The sequence below is a fragment of the Mastigoproctus giganteus genome, chromosome 1, assembly GCF_048544385.1.
Source record: "Mastigoproctus giganteus isolate SK-2022 chromosome 1, ASM4854438v1, whole genome shotgun sequence".
Taxonomy (NCBI): domain Eukaryota; kingdom Metazoa; phylum Arthropoda; class Arachnida; order Uropygi; family Thelyphonidae; genus Mastigoproctus; species Mastigoproctus giganteus.
The window spans coordinates 56,107,273-56,128,578 of NC_143575.1; the positions used below are offsets into that span (position 1 = coordinate 56,107,273).

Sequence of the window (21,306 nt, forward strand, 5' to 3'; positions counted from 1 at the left end):
TAGTACATTTTAATAGGCTGTGATTCAGAGGGCAACTGCCCCCCTCAGTTCTCCCCCGAGCCACAGCACTCCCATTAGCTTGAGCCTTTTGCTTTGCTGCTCTGATCTGAGTCATGATTTCGATTTAATTTCAATAAAATTTCAATTTCAATACAAAATTAAAAAGTATTTGGTCGTGACAGGCTCGAACCCCGGTCTAATCAAGAAGCGTGTGCTACACACTGCTGCTCCTGTCCACGTGGCTACGGAGACGCCTCTAGGAAAAGCAAGAAGTATTTATGAAGATATTAAGGAAGCAACAGGTGGTTTAATAGGGTCAAGCATCGCACTGGTTTCCAAAACATTAAAGTATGCAGTGAAGTTGCCAGCGCCAATTCTGCAGCTGCAGAGAAATTTTGTGATGTGTTGGAAAAAAAAACCCTTCTAAATCTCCATAGCCCTCAACTTCCGCAGCAGTGTGCTTATCAGCTGGAGAGTTAATTCTGGCAACGATGCTTGAAAGGTAAAACTTTCACGTGCCTGTCTCCTCTCTCTTTTTGTAATTTAATAATTTTGTACACTTCTGTAATTTTTCCTGTGCATGAGATAAAAGAAATTGCTTCTTTTTTGCTTCAATCAAATTCAGTGCCCATAGTTGCGAGGGCTGCATAAAGCATTTAGGAAAATTCTGACTTACGCAGAGTTCCGTGGAATGCAACCCTTACATAAGTCAGGGAGTGGCTGTATATATATATGATCAACCACCATTTTGCAGACCCGCTGGAACTGGTCTATGGACCCCCAGAGGTCCGTGGACCCCAGTTTGGGAAATGCTGACATGGTGAGATAGTTCAAAGAGCACAAATAAATTAGAATTATGGTCTACCTTTAAAGCTACAGTCACAAAGGCATTGAATGCATATCTCTCTATACGTTAAAAACGTTTTCCTCCTAGTGATATTTATTTAAGCCCATGGGAGAAGAGGGCGGGGCAACTGCATCACTACAAATGCTCAGGTAAATAATTACATGGCCAACAATGGCAGTTAGCTGTGATGATTTCTTTTATATGTGCTCTTGCTAAATAGTTTATACATATGGTTTTAAGATGTTTATTTTTAATTATTTTGTGAAACTCAAGTATAGTGTAATAAGGTTCATCAGGTTTGACTATTTATAATCATGGAAAGGTAATATTTATGCTAAATTTATGATAATTTTGTTTTGGGCATTAGAGCATTCTTTGTTCTAACTGACAATTCCAGCTGCCTGTACTGTACTTTAGTATAGTGCTGGTATTTGAGAGTTTGAAGAGCTGCTTTTTAAATTCTACAAATTATGAATGCAGGGAACTCTAATTAGGTGCAGGGGTTTGTCACATTGATTAGTTTTATCTAATTTTGGGACAAAATATCACCTTATCAGATAAGATATAGATTTTTAAAGACTGAGTTTTAATTAGCAAAGGCCTATACAGCCATATAATAGCACCACCGCAGGAGAAAGACATGGTGACCTATTCCAGTATTTTTCACCAGAAAATTTTATGAATGAGCTCAAGAATCTCAGAAACATCATGGGGAGCCAAGAATCCAAGATATGATTGACTTATTTTGGTCATGTAATGTGATTGACATTAGCATTAGTAGAGGCATACAATGCAAGAAAGCAACTTATGCATCATCAGCCAAAAAAAAAAAATAAAAAAACTCCCATATCACCCCTCCATTCGTTCCAAATGCCTACCACCTGAACAAGGTAAATGTTGGAAGTGATCACAGAATAGTAAGATGCACACTTGATATAGACGTAAGAAAAGAAAGGAAAAAGCTGACTCGAGTAAATAATATGAAGGTCTTTGAGATAACAGAAGAAGAGAAAAAGCAGTATGTACTGGAAATTAGGGACAAGTTTGAGTTTCTGCAGACCTTTCAGGAGAAAGATATCGATGAGGAATACAACTTTCTGAAAGTGATAAAGCCCAAGTAACCTATCGGTAAAAAGAAATCCAAAGAAAAAAATATTGGTCAAGAAACACTTGTCATGTTAACATTAGCACAGACATATGATGCAAGAAAGCAAGATTATGCAGCATCAGCAAAAAAAAAAAAACATCCCATTTGACCCCTCCATTCGTTCCAAATGCCCATCCAGCTCAACCTTAAATTTATTTAGACTATCAACTTCGATAACAAAAGATGGAATTCGGTTCCACCAACCAACTACCCGCTAGCTAAAGGCAAATTTCTATATATATATTCTACAACTGTCTTTCCCCAATTTGAATCTGTGTCCCCCTCAGGTTCTTAATCTGAGCAAGAGGAAGAATCCCATCAGCAATCAGCTTGCACAAGCCATTCAAGGCCTTATACACCTCAATCAGATCACCTCGCAGGTGCCTACTCTCCAGGTGCTGCAATTTGCAGAAGTTAAGCCTTTCTTGGTAAGAGCACTCCTTTGTTCCCCTCACCAATCTTGTTGCCCTTCTTTGTACCCATTCTAGCAACTCTACATCCTTCCTAAAATGAGGCCTCCAGATCTGTACACAGTACTCTAGGTGTGGCCTGACCATTGCCTTGTATAATGGGATAATCACCTCCCTGTCCCTGCTAGCAAAATTCCTATATATCATTGACAAGACTCCATGACCTGCCCAGGCAGCCCCTCTGCACTGCTCAGCGAACTTCATATTTGATACACAATTACCCCCAGGTCTTTTTCACTCTCCACTTCCCTGAGTGTAGTACCACACAATTGGTATGTTTCCCTTGGGTTATTGCTACCCATATGTAGTACTTTGCATTTGTCAATGTTAAACTTCAGTTGCCACTTTTCAGCCCATCTGCCCAACTTATCTAGATCCAGTTGGAGTAGCATACTGTCTTTACTGTCGTTAACAACCCTGCCAACCTTTGTATCATCTGAAAACTTGGACATTAAACCTGATATACCTTCATCAATATCATTGATAAATATACAAAACAACAATAGGCCCAACACTGAACTCTGGGGAACTCCACTAACAATATTTGTCCACGAAGAGCAGTGTCCATTGATTACCACTCTCTGTCGTCTCCCACTCAACCATCCCTTTATCCATTGTAGCAACTTACCCTTAGTGCCATACCTCTCCAATTTGTACAGCAGTCTTCCATGTGCAACAGTATCAAAAGCTTTCCTGAAATCCAAGTATATGATAAAATTATTTTTGGCATTCAGTTCCTTTGTGACCACATCGATCCAATTCATTAGAAAAATTGATAATGCAAGGATAGGTCAGTGGAACAAGGAGAAGAGGTCGGCAAAGAACGCGCTGGCTCGACACCATCAAGAGCAACACTTGCCTGAGCATGGACTTGTTGAAGACCGGACAGCATGGAGGCAGCTCACCCATAAAGTCTCCAAAAGTTGGCTGTGATGGAATGGATGAAAACAACAAACAGTAATGTTATTATGATACAAATAATAACAAAACTATATAAATATTTACAAAAAACTAAAATATTTACAAAATACTAAACTATTTACAATCATACTCTACTATATCGGAACGATGGGTTCCTTCATCAGCTGACATATACAAATGGGAATATACAAAAAATGTTACAATGGAACATCAAATGATTCCGGGCATGGTTATGTATTAGACAGTGAAGCACGTGCACGAGGTTGGTTAATGTGAAATGGAAGGGGCACAAATGGGTTACTGAGCAGAATCAGACACTTGGTGTTGACAATGTACATCAGACACATGCCAACGGTCATTGCATTGCAAGACAACTGCCTTCATAACGTTCACCAAACTCGTGCACTTGCTTCACTGTCTAATATATGATCATGGCCTGAGAACATTTGATGTTCCATTGTAACCTTTTTATTATACATTGTCAGCTCATGAAGGGACCCACCATCCCGATATAGTTTGTGTATTTGTAAATAGTGTAGTATTTTGTAAATGTTTAAAATGTTTGTATAGTTTGCAAATATTTTAGTGCTGCTCTTTCAGATGCAACAATATTCCTCTGCATTATGGAACCCAAAGCAAAAGGCCTTTTCCTAAGTGACCTATGTAAACGCAGGTAAATAATTACATAGTGATATTTATTCGACCTTGAGAATCCTGCTTGGTGGAGGTGGGGTAGCCAATGGGAGAAGAGGGATGCTGGTCACATGGCACAACTGAGCTGGGCAATTATGTCGCTACAAATGCACAGGTAAATAATTACATGGGTCATTTCCTGATTAGATATCGATCAGTGCATTTTGACAGGTATGCCTTTTATGTAGAAAAGATTTAAATTAGTCCATCATACCTCTACAGCTGTAGCCCAGTGGTCAGGCCCGCGGGTGCATAAGTACATGTGCCTTGAGTGACCGGGGTTCAAGCCCCGTGACTGCTAAATACGGTGCTGTTTCTTGTATTCTGTCTATTTGTGAACTCCTCTGACTGTTTGGTCATCCCGGAGTATAAACAGAAAATTTATTTATTTTATTTTACATAGAAAAGCATGCGTGGGGTTGGCGAGCAAAGCAAGCAGGGAGCGAAGTCCCCTAGTATATCATTAAGAAAGTAAAGCACTACAAGAATTCCATGATCATTGAACAATGAGCTAGCAAGTTTAATAGAGCAGAAAAAGATGACATGGGAAAGTTACAGAGAAATAAAAAGTATAAAAGTTTATAGCAGCTAAAAACTGACCTGTAATAGTACCACAGACAAGGTTATGCTGGAAAAGGAAGATTATGAGAAATCTCTGATTAGGAGAGTAAAATGTGAGGACAAGGAGTTTCACCACATATATCCATACAAGAAGAGAAGAACAAATCACACTGAACCCCTTTGTAAAGGGTGCAGGAAAGTCTGAGATAATGCAAATGATGTTACAGATGAACTGAACAGGTAGGTTGCATAGATATTTACAGAAAAGAGACCCTTCATGGTGAGGAGAAACTGTGTGACTGAAGCTAGAAAGAAAGAAATTAGAGATATTAAAGTTTCAGATCATTAGAAAAACTTTTGAGCATATAGTCTAGTAAGCCTGCTGGAGTTGACAGCATATACCCCAGTAATTTTGAGGGAGGCAGTAAGCAAGTGCATTGAACCATTAAGATTAATTATGAGGGTGTCACTAGAATCTGGAAAAGTTCTCTTAGTCTGAGATGTTTCAATGCACTGTGAATACACAAAGGTGGTTCTAAGAGTGATGCAGGTAACTACTGACCATTCAATCTGACTCAGTGGAGAAAACCATGGAGGAAATAATCAAGAGTGCAATACAGGAACATACAATACAGAAAGGCAGAACTGAAGTTCTGAATGAAACACAGCATGGTTTTGTAAAGGGAAAATCATATTTAACTAACTGGTTAACTATTTTTAGAATCATTCATTAGCTAGATGCAGGAAATAATTTTGACACTGTTTACTTAACTTAAGTAGAAGTTTGACATCCTGCATGATAGGTTACTGTACAAGCTGGAACATGATGGAATCAGAAGCAAAATCCTTAGATTGCAAGATGGCTAAAGGGCAAGAGGCAGAGTGTTATAATTAATGATTATTCTTCTGATTGGGATAACATAAAATGTGAGATCCTCAAGGATTAGTACTGGGACTACTGCTGTTTTTGATTTTTCTAAATGACACTGACAAAGCGACACAATGTCAAAATTTGCAGATGATATAGTTAATGATCAGTCTCAAGCATGCTTCTTCAAGATGATTGAGATAGATTTCAGGGATGGTCAGAAAAGTGACAACTATGTTTTAATGCTGCCGGAGAACAGCAACTCCAAAACAACTTATACACTTGGTAAGGTTGAACTAAAAACAACAGAAGAAGAAAGGGATTTGAGAGTTATGATACAGTCAGACATGAAGTTCTCTGAGCAGTATAGACAGGAGGCAAGTAAGGCCCACAATGTAGTTTAGATTTATCATACATCTGCTTGTAGAGATAAGGAGATCATAATTACAAAGGGTCCAAAGATGGGAAACACATCTGGTGAGATTGGCAAAAGGATGTCCCTATGAGAAAAGACTTTGAACATGTGGGTAACAGAGCTTAAAAACTAGATGCTTCAGGGACACTTCATTAAGGTGTATAAAGCTCTGAAAGATGAAAGTAAAATGAATGAGGGTGGAATTTTTACTGTTATGAATGATTCCAGAACTATGGACCATAAATTCAAATTATGGGTGAAGAAGTTTAGACAGGATTACAAGACTTATTCTTTTAGCCAGCAAGTTGTTAATTACGGGAATAAGTTTTCTCCATGGGTGGTTGAGGTTGACAGCTTAGAGAAATTCAAACATCAGTTGGATAAGATGCCTACATGAGGGAATCAAATAGGTACTTTATTTTATTTCATTATTTCTCTTTTTTTAAATTAATTAATTAGTTTTACTTTTTTATGTTTGGCAGGTGCAGCAAACGTGTTGGCTTCTTTACACCATATGGCTAATACTAATACATGTTTATGATAGCATTTTTCCCTCAGAGCCTGTCAAAGATATAAAAGAAATCTTTGCTAATTAGTAACACTTTTTCTAATTTACAAAATAAGCTATTATTTATTTTTATAACAAAAGAGAAACTAAAGCATTTTCAGTTATCTTGTAGAGTGCAACTCAATAACTATTAAATGAATACTATAAAATTCCTTCTATCAATTCTCACCAGGATTGTTGACCCATTCTTGTAATGCCTTTTGTAAACGCCGAACATGAAGCGGTTTACTTGCCATTCCAACAAGAGCCATAATTTCAAGAAATTCCTCCTCTCCAGCTTCACAGAGCTGCTGAACATCATCTCCACCTGTTAAAAATATCAAAGCATTTCATTTATTAGGAAAACTTGCTATGTCGTGGAAAAAAATTATTTTAAACAAAGGAGAATAATAAACAAAATACAAATATATGAAGGTCTCGAAAAAAAGAGATATTTTACTTTAATTACGATGTGAGATAACTGCCGCATTAGGTTCCCAATTAGCTGTAGGGAGAAATATCTGGTCTTTGCATTTTCAAGTATTGCAGATAATTTGCAGAGTTTTTTTTTTTTTTTTTTTAATTACTTAGACAAGTTCAAAGAAATAGTACAAAAAAAAGCACACACCTTATTGAAAAGGTTAAATGTGCAACCAAAATAAAACTCTTATGATTGTATTGTAAGATTACTACTGTCATGTATAAGGCTCACGTCCTCCAAATAAAGAAGAATAAAGGTGTGCATGCTCTGGTTTCACGAATCAGAACTAATATAGACATGCAGAGGAAGTTTTGCAAACTTAGAAAAAAGGATTTTAAAATTAATAAATTAAGGAATACCTGGTTCCTTCTATGTATAGAGTGGGGCAAAAACAACTACCCATTTTAAAAATGAAATGACTACTGTGCAAATTGGAAAAGGCACGTATTGTTATTGCAGTTTAATAATATACATCAGAGCATTTATATTACATTCCTTAGGGTTTGAAATGATCCCTTAAATGGCCACCACCAACCTCCCCCCACTCTTATTCAACATAACCAACATAACCCCCCCACTCTTATTCTCACATTATTCATTTCATTATCCATTATATAATATTTCATTATCCATTGCTCTGTGTAATATTTCATATTTCAATATGAATGTTTTCTTTCAATAGCTCAGGTGTCCATGAATATTTACATATATATGGAATTTAAAAAATCACATCAAAAGAAATCACAAACAGATACGTCCAGTAATATTGGTGGGCAATTTATGCTCCCAAAATGAGACAATGTGATTTGGAAATGTTTTCTTTAAAATGTCCATGAAAATTTTTGCAATATGCGCCATAGCATCATCCTGTTGAAACGAGACATTTCATAAGTCAATTCATTTGGTGAAGATCCTCTCTTCCACATTCTTGTGAAATGTTTACATATAGGGCAGAAGTCACTGTGACAAATGAACCATTAGCATTTTCATAAAATGTATAAATTGGAAATGCTCAAAAAAGACATCATCATCATCAGCCATTTTCAATCCACTGCAGGATGAAGGCCTCTCCAGCAACTTTCCAGTTCCTTCTGTTTTATGCAATGGCCATCCATTTACTACCCACAAACTCGTGAATTTCATCTGTTCATCTCCATCATTGTCTTCCAGGTTTTCTTCTAGCTCCTCTTGGGTACCATTCTGTTATTTTCTTAGTCCATCTGTCATCATGTCTTCGAGCTACGTGTCCTGCCCAAGACCATTTTAGTTCTTTAGTTTTGATAAGAAGTCCTTTACTTGAGTTTGCTGCCTAATCCATGTGTTTCTCTTCTTATCTAACAGTCTGATTCCCAGTATAATTCGTTCCATTCTTCGCTGTGTAGTTCTCAGCTTCTCTTCCATTCTTTTGGTGAGTGCCCAAGTTTCACTTCCATAAGTCATGGTGGGGAGTATACATTGATTCATTATTTTACGTTTCAGACAAACTGGGATATTGCTCTTCAGTATGTGACCATATTTCCTGAATGCTATCCATCCAAAATTTATTCTTCTCTTGACTTCCAGCCATTTATTACAGCTAATAACTTGTCCCAGATAAGTATATGACTCCACCTTTTCAATTACTGCTCCTTCAATCATTATTTCCCTTTCCGTGGCATACTTGTTCATCATTACTTTTGTTTTAGCCATATTCACCTTTAGTCCAAAATACTTACTAACTCTGCATAACTGATTCAGGTTTTCCTCTAATTCTTTGGGATAGTGGCTTATGACCACAATGTCATCTGCAAATCATAAATGGTTTAGGTACTCTCCATTCACATTGACTCCTTTCTGCGACCAGTCTAATCTTCTGAAAGCTTCCTCAAGGGCAGCTGTAAACAACTTCAGAGATGTGTCTCCGTGTCAGACTCCTTTCTCAATTTTAAATTTTCAAATAAGACACTCAACACTAAACAGTAACTTCTGCTTGTGCAGTGGTTATTCATGAAGGTGACATGGATTTTCAGCTGCGTAACATTAAAGTTTTCTTATTTACATACCCATTCAAATTAAAGTAGTCTCATCACTCATAATACTGATTGAGTAACTCTGGATCATTGTTCACCTTCTATTGGAACAGACTGCAGAAATTCAAATGTGCACCAAAATCATGAACAAGTGATTGTTGAACCATTTGCATTTTATAAAGATGGAACATTAAATTGATATGCAACATACCACATACACTTCATCCCGATAGGTTCAATTCCCTTGACTGACAGAGGTTCAAGGGACTGCATTGTAATGCTTTTCTAATTTTTTAATTGTTTTATGGAGTAAGCACCATATGCATTCAAACACATTAAATTGATATGCAATTTAATGTGTTTGAATAGAACATTAAATTGATATGCAACTACACTTCATCCCAATAGATTCAATTCTCTTGACTGACAGAGGTTCAAGGACTTCATTGTAATGCTTTTCTAATTTTTTAATTGTTTTATGGAGTAAGCACCATATGCATTCAAACTGGAGGTTTCACATCTCTTACAGACACCATTATTCTAAATTTGTAAAAACAATGTGTTATGGTCTTTTGATTTGGAAACACTACCATTTATTCCAATGTTGAAGTGGTGCATAAATTCATGTTCAGTACTCACAATGGAATCACCTAATTTAAAAAATATTTTAAATCCCTTCTGTATCTTAATAAATACCATAAAATCTAAGGAAGTGCATCCAGTTGACATGGGTGGGCAGTGCAGTGTTGAGTCAGTTTGGTGTGACATAAGCACTGGATAAGCAAAGCTGAGAGTAGGACTGTGTTATAGGCCTAATGACACTGATGAGTACACAAACAACTGTATAGAGAAATAGAGTGGGCCAGTAAATCAAATTGTCTTATAATGGGGGGATTTTAACTTCCCAGTATAGACTGGAACTTGTGAGTTGGTCACTCACACACTAGCAAAGCTTTTGTGGATTTAATGGATGATTGTTTTCTACAGCAGCATGTTCGAGAGGCAACCAGAGGGTTGTTGTTGTTATTTGGTTTTTAGGAGCATTAGCAACTAAGGCTATATTGCTCCGGGATATGCGGTGATCATTCCCTGACCTTTCTGCATCCGCCGTATTTGGTGGTGACAGGCTCGAACCCCGGTCTAATCAAGAAGCGTGTGCTACGCACTACTGCTCCTTCCCACCTGGCTATGGAGGCACCGCAACCAGAGGGAGTAATACTCTTGATCTGATTATCAGCAGTGATTATTCATGCATTAAGAATCTGCAGATAAAGAACCATTAGGTGGCAGTGATCACCATGTGCTGATGTGGGGTTTACTCAAAGATGTAACTACCATCAGGGGTAAAGGGAAAGGCTTTTGCTTTCATAAAGGTGACTACAGTGGTTTCAGACAGTTTTTAAATTCTATACAGTGGAACCAACTGTTGATATTACCAAGCGCAAATTCTAAATGGGAAGCATTCAAGGAATTAATCTTGGAACTACTAGGCTTTTCATACCAATTAAGAAATAGTTCAAAGTTTAGGCCAAATGGATGTCAACTGAACTAATGAGACTTGTGGCAGAGAAGAAAAATGCATGGGATGCATATAAATTATCAGGAGACATAGATGCCCATGGCAGATAGAAGATAGTCTGTAATCAAGTCACACAGGATATTAGGCAAGCAAAGGCAGATTGCAAGAAATCTTTGGCAAAGGATGCAAAGAAAAACAGTAAAGACTTCTTTACATATGTATGCTCTAGAAAGAAGGAGATGAATCAGATTGGTTAACTTGATATTGATGGTTCGATTGTTGAGGATCCTGCTCAGGTAGCTGACAAACTGAATGAGTATTTTGCATTTACATTCACACATGAAGAATTCTGCAGGGAAGTGGAGGCCAGAAGCTTATCAAACTCTAACAGGGAGTTAAATGATTTTGTAATAGCTGTGAGCAAAGTGGAGGAGAAATTGCTGAAGTTAAACAAAAGGAAAGCTCCTGGGGTGTAACTGATCTATCAAGTTATATTAAAGGAGGCAGCAAAGGAAGTAAGCAGGCCCTTAGCCATGATTATGAGGGCATCCTTGGACTCAAGGGAGGTCCCCACGGACTGGAAATGTGCAAACGTATCCCCAATTCACAAAGGGGGATCAAAAGGTGACCTGAGTAATTACAGAACTGCTAGTTTAACTTCTGTTCCAGGGAAAATAATGGAGTCACTGGCTAAAGAAGCACTGTGGGATCGTCTAAACAAGACTGCAGTTATAGTTCAGACACAGCATGGGTTTGTTAAGGGGGAAGTCTTGTCTGACCAATTTGATCGGATACTATGATTTAGTTGCAAAGGAACTGGATGCAAAAAATAATTCTGATATAATATAATAGAAAAATTTTCACTGGATCCACTAATGGAACATACTGCACACTATTCATTCTTAGCCCATATGTGCTTCTTTGAGGCCAGTCACATAATTTAGATGAAGAGAGTGTGTAATGGGAACAGGTGGCTTTACATTCCCATCATGCAAGAGAACAGCCTTCAAACTTCTCTAAGAGGAATCGATGAAGAGGTGCCATTCAGATATAATATATACTTGTGACAAGTTCCTAAAATCTCCCAAGTCCAGTATGGTAGCAGAAGAGCAAACCAATTACTCTAAAAAAATTGTCACTAAAAACTTGGTTTCTTTTTCAATAGTGAGACAATTTGATGTTGTTCTTAACCAAGGGCTTTAATCTCAAGGAAAGAAGTTTGGCTTTATCTTTAGAGAGGACTAGTGAGGCTGTTCAACTCAACTTAGATAAACAGCTCTGCCTCTCCAATGCCTCTTCATTTGGTGTGAACTCAGGACTGGGTGTAAAGTTCACAGTTCTCTGCTAATTGTGTTATTTGTTGTTAATATTTGTTATTTTGGATTTTAGGAGCATTAGCAACTAAGGCCATATTGCTCCAGGGATATGCGGTGGTCATTCGCTGATCTTTCCGCATCCTCCGTATTTGGTGGGCACGTTCTCGAACCCCGGTCTAATCAAGAAGCGTGTGCTAGGAACTGCTGCTCCTGCCCACCTAGCTACAGAGGTGCCTGCTAATTGCACCTTCATTGAATTCCATTTTGTCGTCTAAAGAATCTAGTCCATGCTGAGTGGAGGTTCCAGAATTGGCATACTGCCGTTGTGGGAGATTGATCATATCGCTGAATCTGGGTTCAGATAAATAATCTGTGAACTTATTCTTCTCTGAGAATCCCATTACATTTGCATTGCAGAATGTAAAAATGACCATCGTCTCTTTTGGCTCCTTCCATATTGTGGGTATAGTAAACAGCACTGACTTTTTCCTTTTGTTCAATCAATCATGTAATTCATTCAAAAGGCAGTGCAAATAACAAGTAGTATACACCTAGAGGTCAGTACAAGTATAACTGGTAGATGTTCCAAATATCCATCATGCCTATCTGCCACTGTGATTTAGGAAAATGCCACATATACACACACACACAGCAAAATTTGTTGGGGTAATTTTTACACTTTCGAGGCACAATGATCAAATGTTTTTCAGTAATTTACCAGATTTTACCTTAAACAATTTATTATGAAAAAACAAGAATATAGATATACAGTAGGACTTCTCTTTAATGAACTTCCATATAGCAAAATTTTTGATTTCCCCTTGGTCATTACATTGAAAATAGTTTCCGTATAATTAAGAAAATTTCCATATAACGAACTGATTTCCAGAAACCTGGGTATGCATTGTTCGCACATCTGCCCTTTAGGCAATAAAGCTGATGCTGTAGAAAGCATGAATTAAGAGCTAAAAGGATTAAGCATTAATCCTTTAGCTTTTAATAGCTAAAGGCTTTAATTCCAAGAATTAAGAACTAAAACATTTTACAACTTAATGGTGCCTGCAAAACCCTGCAGGAGGAAACTAACTAACCACGGCGTGGGACAGAAAAAGATGGAAAAGTTTGGGCGAGGCCTTTGTCCAGCAGTGGGTCAACAATGGCTAAAATGAAGTAAAATCTATACAACTTATACACTACTATTCCGAGAAGTCCTGCTGGTCAGCCTTAATCCTTGCCATAGCCATTGGCAAGGATTAAGGCATATTCCCGATGCAGCCATTGGCTCTGGTCAACCTATTTTCTACAGTAAGCATCCTATTAGAGAATTAGGAGAGAATGATTTTCCTTTATCTTGGAAATTCATCTGTTGTTTTGAAGAAATGAGTCATCCACACTTTAACTGCTGTGCAAGTAACCTTACAGTGTCTAAAATGAAATCCTTGAGCGTAGTGTGAAAAAGTGGAAGTGCTTAATAGTGTAGATCGCAGCATTAAAAAAAAAAAAGAAATCGCTTTAAAATTTGATGTCCCTGCCAGTAGTGTGTCAACCATTCTCAAACTGTTTGAGGAAATGTGACCCAGTCAGAAGTGTGAGAAATTATGCCTTTGGGAAGATGTAGATGAAGTAGTTTTTAAGTGGGTGAAGTTGATTCGAGACCAAAACATGCCGATATCAGGGCTATTAATAAAAGAAAAGGCTATGGAGTATGCATCTTTTCTGGGGCACAAAACATTCTAAGCCAGTTCTGGTTGGCTGGATAAATTTAAAGAGCTTGCTCAAAAAAGTTATTTCTGATGAAAGTGGAGTTGCAATTGAAGAAGGCTATATCCATTGGAAAGAAACAGTTTTGAAAAAATTATGGAGGACTACGAATCCAAAGACACATTTAATGTTGATGAAAGATGTCTATTTTTTAAATGTTTGCTGAACAAGACACTGACTTTTAAAGGTGGTAAAAATAGTAAGGAGAGAATTACACTGTTGGTTGGTGCAAATATGGCTGGTAATAAAAAACTGAAGCTTTTGGTATTAGGCAAAAGTAAATAACCCCAATGTTTCAAAGAAGTAAAGTCATTAGAGTTAGACTACAACTACAACAAAAAACCTTGAATGACCAGCGAAATTTTTGAGCAGTGGATTTTAAATTTCGATAGAAAGATGATGAAAGAAAACAGAAAAATTGCATTGATTGTTGACAACTGCCTTGCCCACCTTCAGTCAGTGATTTTAAAACTTGCAAGTGTGAACTCGTTTTCTTCCTTCTGAATATGTTTAATTCGTCTTAACGAATTAAGACGAATTAAGAAATCTTATTCGTCTTAACTGCAGTCAATGGACCAAGGCATTATCAAGAATTTGAAAATGCACTACCAAAGGCGCATACCGAAAAAAATTATACCGAGAATAGAAACCAACCAACCTATATATTCTTGTTGTTATTTGGTTTTTTTTTTAGGAGCATTAGCAACTAAGGCCATATTGCTCCGGGATATGCGGTGGTCATTCCCTGACCTTTCCGCGTCCTTCGTATTTGGTGGTGACGGGTTCGAACCCCGGTCTAATCAAGAAGCGTGTGCTACGCACTGCTGCTCCTTCCCACCTGGCTACGGAGGCGCCCTCCTATATATTCTATTATAGATTTGTGAATGTGCATGTCAGAGTTAGCGAAAGTGTGGAGTCAAGATGTGGCAGAAACAATGATTAAGAATTGTTTCGCAAAAGCAGGTTTTTCTAAAATGCTAATTAACAGAGATGAGAGGGATGAACTACTAGAAGACATTGAGCAATCTTGGGAAGAGTTCCAAGCGAGGTTTGATCAGAGAAGAAATTGTTCCTGATGAATTTTTAGGAGTTGTTAATGATGTCATAGTAGCTGAATATCCAAGTGACTCCAACATTTTGGAGCATATTTAAATAACTAGTGATGATATCGACGATGAGTTGGATAAAAATGAGGGCAATATTATTATTATTATTATTAGCCATATGGTGCAAGGAAGCTGAGGCTTATGCTGCACCAGCCAAAAAAAATTCCCAAGCTACCCTGAGAGAGAGAGAGAGAGAGAGAGAGAGAGAGAAGTAGAAAGGAATCACCAAGAAAGAGAAGAATGATAATATTAAACCTTCCAAACAAATGTTGGCAGTATTTGAAACTTTGCATCGAGGCCTTCAGTGGGAAGAAAATGTAACTGAAAATATATCTGAGTGTTTAAAGTTTAAACAAATGTGAACATTTTTATGAATGGTGTACAGTGGAATCCATTGTACAACAAAAAATAACCAAATATTTTATGACACAATTCTTAAAAGTGTACTAATAAATTGTGGGCATCACGTAAGTAGTAATTTCTTAATACGTATGTATTACGAAATTGTTTTAAAATGTTAGAAAATTTATTCATTCCCACTTCTTTCCCATCTTTTACTGTATTTCTGAATTTACAACATTTTTCATTGTTGAAAAGGTCAAATTTCTTTATAACGGAATTTCTGTATAACGAATTTTTTCTTTTTCAAGGGAACGATTGATTTTGTTATATAGAGATCCGGCTGTATTTAAACAATTTAATAAATGGGAATATATAAATAATAATAATAAATTATATTCACATAGGTTGGCTGAATAGTTACACGAGTGGCATAACCAGTTTCATTGTGTTCATGTAATTGATCTCATCAAAAAAACTACACATATTAGAGGAAAACCAAAAACAGCTTTCCAATCAGCATCCAAAGATCTAGCTAATCCAGACCCCTCTTCTTTTATTTTTCAACCCAGCTGAAAAATATTTGTTGACCTGTGTAATGCAACAGTGATTAATTACAGTTCACAGAATAACTTGCACTTTGATATAACTGCATGAAGTGGAATGATTATGCAGCTGTTCTTGTGATTTTAAAACATCAGTAGTAGTTTTAGGTGCTTAAAACGCAACTATATAAGAATATTTCTCATAATTTTTTTCCAGTCATATTATGTCAGCATAAAGATAGCCACAAGTTTACATGTGGGAAGTACAATAAAAATAAAAACATAACTGACCATAACATTTAAAGAAAATAATCTTAAAAACAAGAGTATATAGAGGAATTAAGACTATAAGTGACAATCATCTTATATTATGGCCTTTAGCCAGCGGGTGGTTGGTTGGTGGAACAGACTTCCATATTTTGTTGTGGATGTTGTTGTTGTTGTTATTTGGTTTTTAGGAGCATTAGCAACTAAGGCCATATTGCTCCGGGATATGTGGTGGTCATTTCCTGACCTTTCCGCGTCCTCCGTATTTGGTGGTGACGGGCTCGAACCCCGGTCTAATCAAGAAGCGTGTGCTACACACTGCTGCTCCTTCCCACCTGGCTACGGAGGCGCCCTTTGTTGTGGAAGTTGATAGCCTAAATAAATTTAAGGCTGAGCTGGACACGTACTTGGAACTAATGGAGGGGTGAAATTGGAGCATGTTTTTTTTTTTTTTTTTGGCTGACGCTGCATAAGCTTGCTTTCTTGCATCATATGCCTCCACTAATGCTAATGCTAAAGTCATAAAAATGTAAAAACAGCTGACACCTTGTCATTGTGAAATAACATCTGACTGAGCCTTATACGCTCAGTCAGATGGTTAAAAGAGGTAAAATGAGTATCATTAAAATCTGGGCATTCGATTAAACTGTCTCAGGGATAAAACTGTGTCGCAGGACACACACACCTAGGAGGGTCAGCAGCAGCCCTCAGTGAAAAAGAGGTAAGATATATGTGAAAGATGGTAAAGAAAATCATGGCCAGATTTCGGAAAAATACAGAAAACAATTATTAGGAAGGTACAAAAATGTTTTGTTATTTAGTTAAAATTCTCAAGAGAGGAAAAATTTTAGAAGGAGAAAATACTTTGATGATTTGCTAAATGAAATTGAAGAAAGAAGAAGAATAAATTAATATGGGGCTAATTTTGAATACTATCTGTTGTAGCAGTAAAATTCATGGAAAATATCATATATAGAAAAGGAGCAGGTGTAGATAAAATTAAGCCTGAAACATTGAATATTGAAATAAAAATAGTGTCATAGTAGTTACATCACTTTGGGATAGTCTATTTTTGCAGGATAAGCTGGAGAGGATTAGACAAAGATATTAACGCTAAAATAAAAAAAGAGAAATAATATGAATGTGGAAATTACAGACAGTTTTAATCCTCACAGTCTACTGCCTAAAATTTATGCAAGTATCTTGCATAAATACCAAACTCTTCCCCACAGCACAAACAGCTAGAGCTGTTTGTGCTGTGGGGAAGAGTTTGGTATTCTAGGAGGGCAGAATACACACATGCATTGGTCAATGCAATGTGTGTGTATTCTGTGAGAGTGATAGAAGCAGAGGAAGGGAAATGTTTATAGTGTAGAGGTGGTTATATATATATATATATATATATAAAATGTATATATATATATATATGTCCAATATATTAAATTAAATAAAATAAAACATAAAACATAAGCCAGTAGTATGACAAAAACTGTAGACCACTGTAGAGCGCCAGTGGTGTGGCTCTGCTCTAGAGTGCTGTCTGTTCTATATTTTATTTTTCGCTGCATAAGGACCACCACCATGCAAATCCTCTGCATTGGTGGATCGATCGGAGGAGGGAGGGTGAATTGGTACTTCGATCTTTTCACCATGGCGACGATTTGTATAGCGATTGAAATGCAGCGATTCCATGACCATTATTGGCCTCGTGGTCCTCTGTCGATATGGGGCATGATGGTCAGTCTATTTTATTTTATTTTAATTTATTTTGATTTTGTTATTGTCTGGTAGTTCCTTTAACCTTCTTTTGGTGATATTTCACGTCTTTCGGAACTGGTACCTCTCTGGGGGGTACCGCTAAATTAATAAATAATTGACATAAGTCTAAATTTTGTATAGTTTTAATTGGATTTAAAGTTCGAAATTATACAAGGGTTTATGGGCTACTAATTATATCCATTCTTTCTTTTCGTTCGATTGTTTATTTGGGTTATTTTTATGTTAAGTTTCGCTCTACAGTTTTTGCCATACTACTGGCTTATGTTTTATTTTATTTAATTTAACATATTGGATGTATATCGGCTTCATATGGAGGAATTGCATGTCACTGCCTCTAATGAATGCTTAATTATTTATTTATTTATTTCATTATAATTTAACTTTATTTATATATACACACACACAGAGTGTCTCAAAAATATACGGCATAACTTCAGGAATGAGTTCCTCATATGTAGACAATAAAAATATTTTATATCAACATAGTTTCAGAAATGATTGGTTCCAGAGTTATTAATGGAATGTCTTATCTCCCACAGGTGATTTCCTTCATCACAAGGTACTGACAGAATCTGGTGGTTTTCCATTCCGACCATGTACTCAAATCAGGAGCAAGCGGATATGCACTTTATGTACAGTTTAGCAGACGGCAATGCTCTGGAACCTCGTCGTTTGTACCACAAAAGGTTCCCAGAATGAAGGTGTCTAGACAGGAAAACGTTTGAAGGTATCCATTGCTGTCTTTGTGAACATAGGACCTTTACACCTCGTGCTGCCGACAGAGGATGACCAAGATCTATGACTCCTGAAGTAGAGGAGATTTTGGATGTTGTGCATGCCACGTCTGGAATCAGCACACTAAGAATAGCAATGCAACTGGCTGTTCAATGTTCGACTATTTGGAGAGTGTTGCGAGAACACCAACTGTATCCTTACCATCTGCAACGGGTACAGGTCTTGTCACCAGCATATTAACCTGCGCAAGTAATGTTCTGCCAGTGGTTCTTGTAACAGTGTGGTACAACTCCTCACTTTTCTGCCTTAGTGATATTCACAGATGAAGCATAGTTCACACGAGACGGAATCCAAAACTTTCACAATCAGCATGTATGGGCTGAGGAAAACCCACATGCAATTCTTCCATCTTATCACCAAGAGCGGTTCAGCATCAACATCTGAGCGGGTGTTTTTGGTGATAAGTTATTTTGGCCCCATGTACTTCCAAACAAACTCACAGGGCAGGCGTACAGAAACTTTCTGGAAAACAACAGGAATGATTTCTTGGACGACACACCACTGATCATTCGTCAACAAGCACACTTCATGCATGATGGTGCTCCCGCACATTTCAGTCACCTAGCCCGCAATTACCTGAATCGAAGGTTTCCTGGTCAGTCGATAGGTAGATGTGGACCAACTGCCTGGCCTCCATGCTCACTGATTTAAACCCACTAGATTTCTTCTTGTGGGGCCATTTAAAGTCATTGGTGTATTCTACTCCGGTAGCTGATGTGGAAACTCTCCGCAATCAAATTGTGGCAGTTGTTGTTGTTTTAGGAGCATTAGCAACTAAGGCCATATTGCTCCGGGGATATGCACTAGTCATTCCCTGACCTTTCCACATCCTCCGTATTTGGTGGTTAGACCGGGTTCAAACCCCGGTCTAATCAAGAAGCATGTGCTATGCACTGCTGCTCCTGCCCACCTGGCTACAGAGGTGCCAATTGTGGCAGGTTGTGAGACGATACAAAACATGCCAGGAATTTGGCATCGTCTTCGTGAGTCCATGAGATGTCGATGTGAGACCTGTGTTCAGGCAGAAGGTGGACATTTTGAACAATTACTATAAGGTGATGTGAACCTTACAGAATTGCCGTCTGCCAAACCGTACATAAAGTGCATATCCACTTGCTCCTGATTTGAGTACATGATCGGAATGGAAAACCATCAGATTCTGTCAGTACTTTGTGATGAAGGAAATCACCTGCCGGAGATTATTATTATTATTATTAGCCATGTGGTGCAAGGAAGCCTGAGGCTTATGCTGCACCAACCAAAAAAAAAAATTCCCGAGTTAGCCTGAGAGAGAGAGAGAGAGAAGTAGAAAGGAATCACCAAGAAAGAGAAGAATGATGATATCCAGCTCAGGACCCTGGGTTTGCCAAGCCCATACTCACCAGATGTGAGCCCCTGGGGTTGATAAGACATTCTGATTAATAACTCGGGAACCAAGCATTTCCAGAACTATGTTGGTATAAAACATTTTTATTGTCTACATATGAGCAACTCATTCCTGAAGTGTATTTTTGAGACACCCTGTATATACAAATATATCGTATGTAGAAAGTGTGACGAAGAAGATTTTTGTTTAAACCTATTGAATCTACAGTATACACCAGAAGTGAACTCGACTAAATGGATAAGGAATGTAGTGATATATGGTATGAAAAGGAAAGAGACAGGTTGTAGATAAGAAATTAAAAATAAGAAATGAAAAGGCAACCAAAATAAGATTACATTGCAGTGTTTTTTTGGTCGCCTTTTCATTTTTTATTTTTATTTTCTTACCTACAACCTGTCTCTTTCCTTTTCATACCATATATCACTACATTCCTTATCCATTTAGTCGAGTTCACTTCTGGTGTATACCGTAGATTCAACAGGTTTAAACAAAAATTTTCTTCTTCACACTTTCTACATACGATATATTTATATATATACACATTATGGCTGTAGGGTACATTTTGCTAATGCAGTGTCCCTGATCCATAATCAACATTATCTTACTTTTTGTACTGTTATATTCTACTCTCCATGATTACTTAGCTTCTTAATACTATTATTCTTTTATTATATATATATATATATATATATACACAGGGTGTCTCAAAAATATTGGTACAAACGTTTAGGAGAGGTAGGTAACATCTACAGGAATGTGAATTGCATAGAAACCCATAACCGGAAACATCACCGTAAGTCGGTACACAGCACTGTTCATCAGTTCGTGAGAGGGAAAATTTCTGGTTTACTCATTGAAGTAGTAGTCGCCACACGAAGAGCATGCATCAATATACAAACTGTGAGCTGGCAGACATGCACCTCTGCTAATCCATATATATGGATTAACAGAGAGCCCACATGGTGTGTGCCCCCGTGCGACACAACATCGCTTCGCAATAAATGTGTGGGCAGGTATGGTCGGTGACTGCTTAGTCGGCCCACACCTGTTACCATCCCGCATGAACTCTGCTAAATATCGGATCTTTCTTGAACAAGTTCTACCAGGGTTACTTGACAGTGTTCCAGCAAATGTGAGATGCAACATTTTGTTTCAACGTGGCGGGACGCCTGCCCATTATGGAAGGTGTGTTCGTGACCATTTGAACAGGCATTTTGGGCGTCAATGGAGTGGCCGTGGTGGACCCGTTGCCTAGCCCCCACGCTCACCTGATTTATCGAGCCTTGATTTCTTTTTGTGGGGGCCCTCAAATCTATCGTGTATGAATCGCCTGTGGAGACGGAAATGGATCTCGTGGTGAGACTCGTCTGCACTACTACTACTGTCAAAGAAACTCCAGGTGTGTTCAACCGTGTCCGCCAATCCATGCTGCGTCGGTGTCACGCATGCATCACGTCTCATGGTGGAACCTTCGAGCATCTGTTGTAACATCATGAACTGCATCCATCTGGTACTCCATCGTTAATATTATGT

General features: G+C 37.7%; 1 protein-coding gene across 1 annotated transcript in view; it reads right to left on the reverse strand.

Moving 5' to 3' along the window:
• LOC150090810 (uncharacterized) overlaps nt 1-21,306 on the reverse strand; it is a 214,884-nt gene that overhangs the window by 119,217 nt on the left and 74,361 nt on the right. The window contains exon 4 of the mRNA XM_090374183.1: nt 6,660-6,797. Coding sequence (XP_090230309.1) covers nt 6,660-6,797 — 138 coding nt within the window. The remainder of the gene's footprint in view (nt 1-6,659; nt 6,798-21,306) is intronic.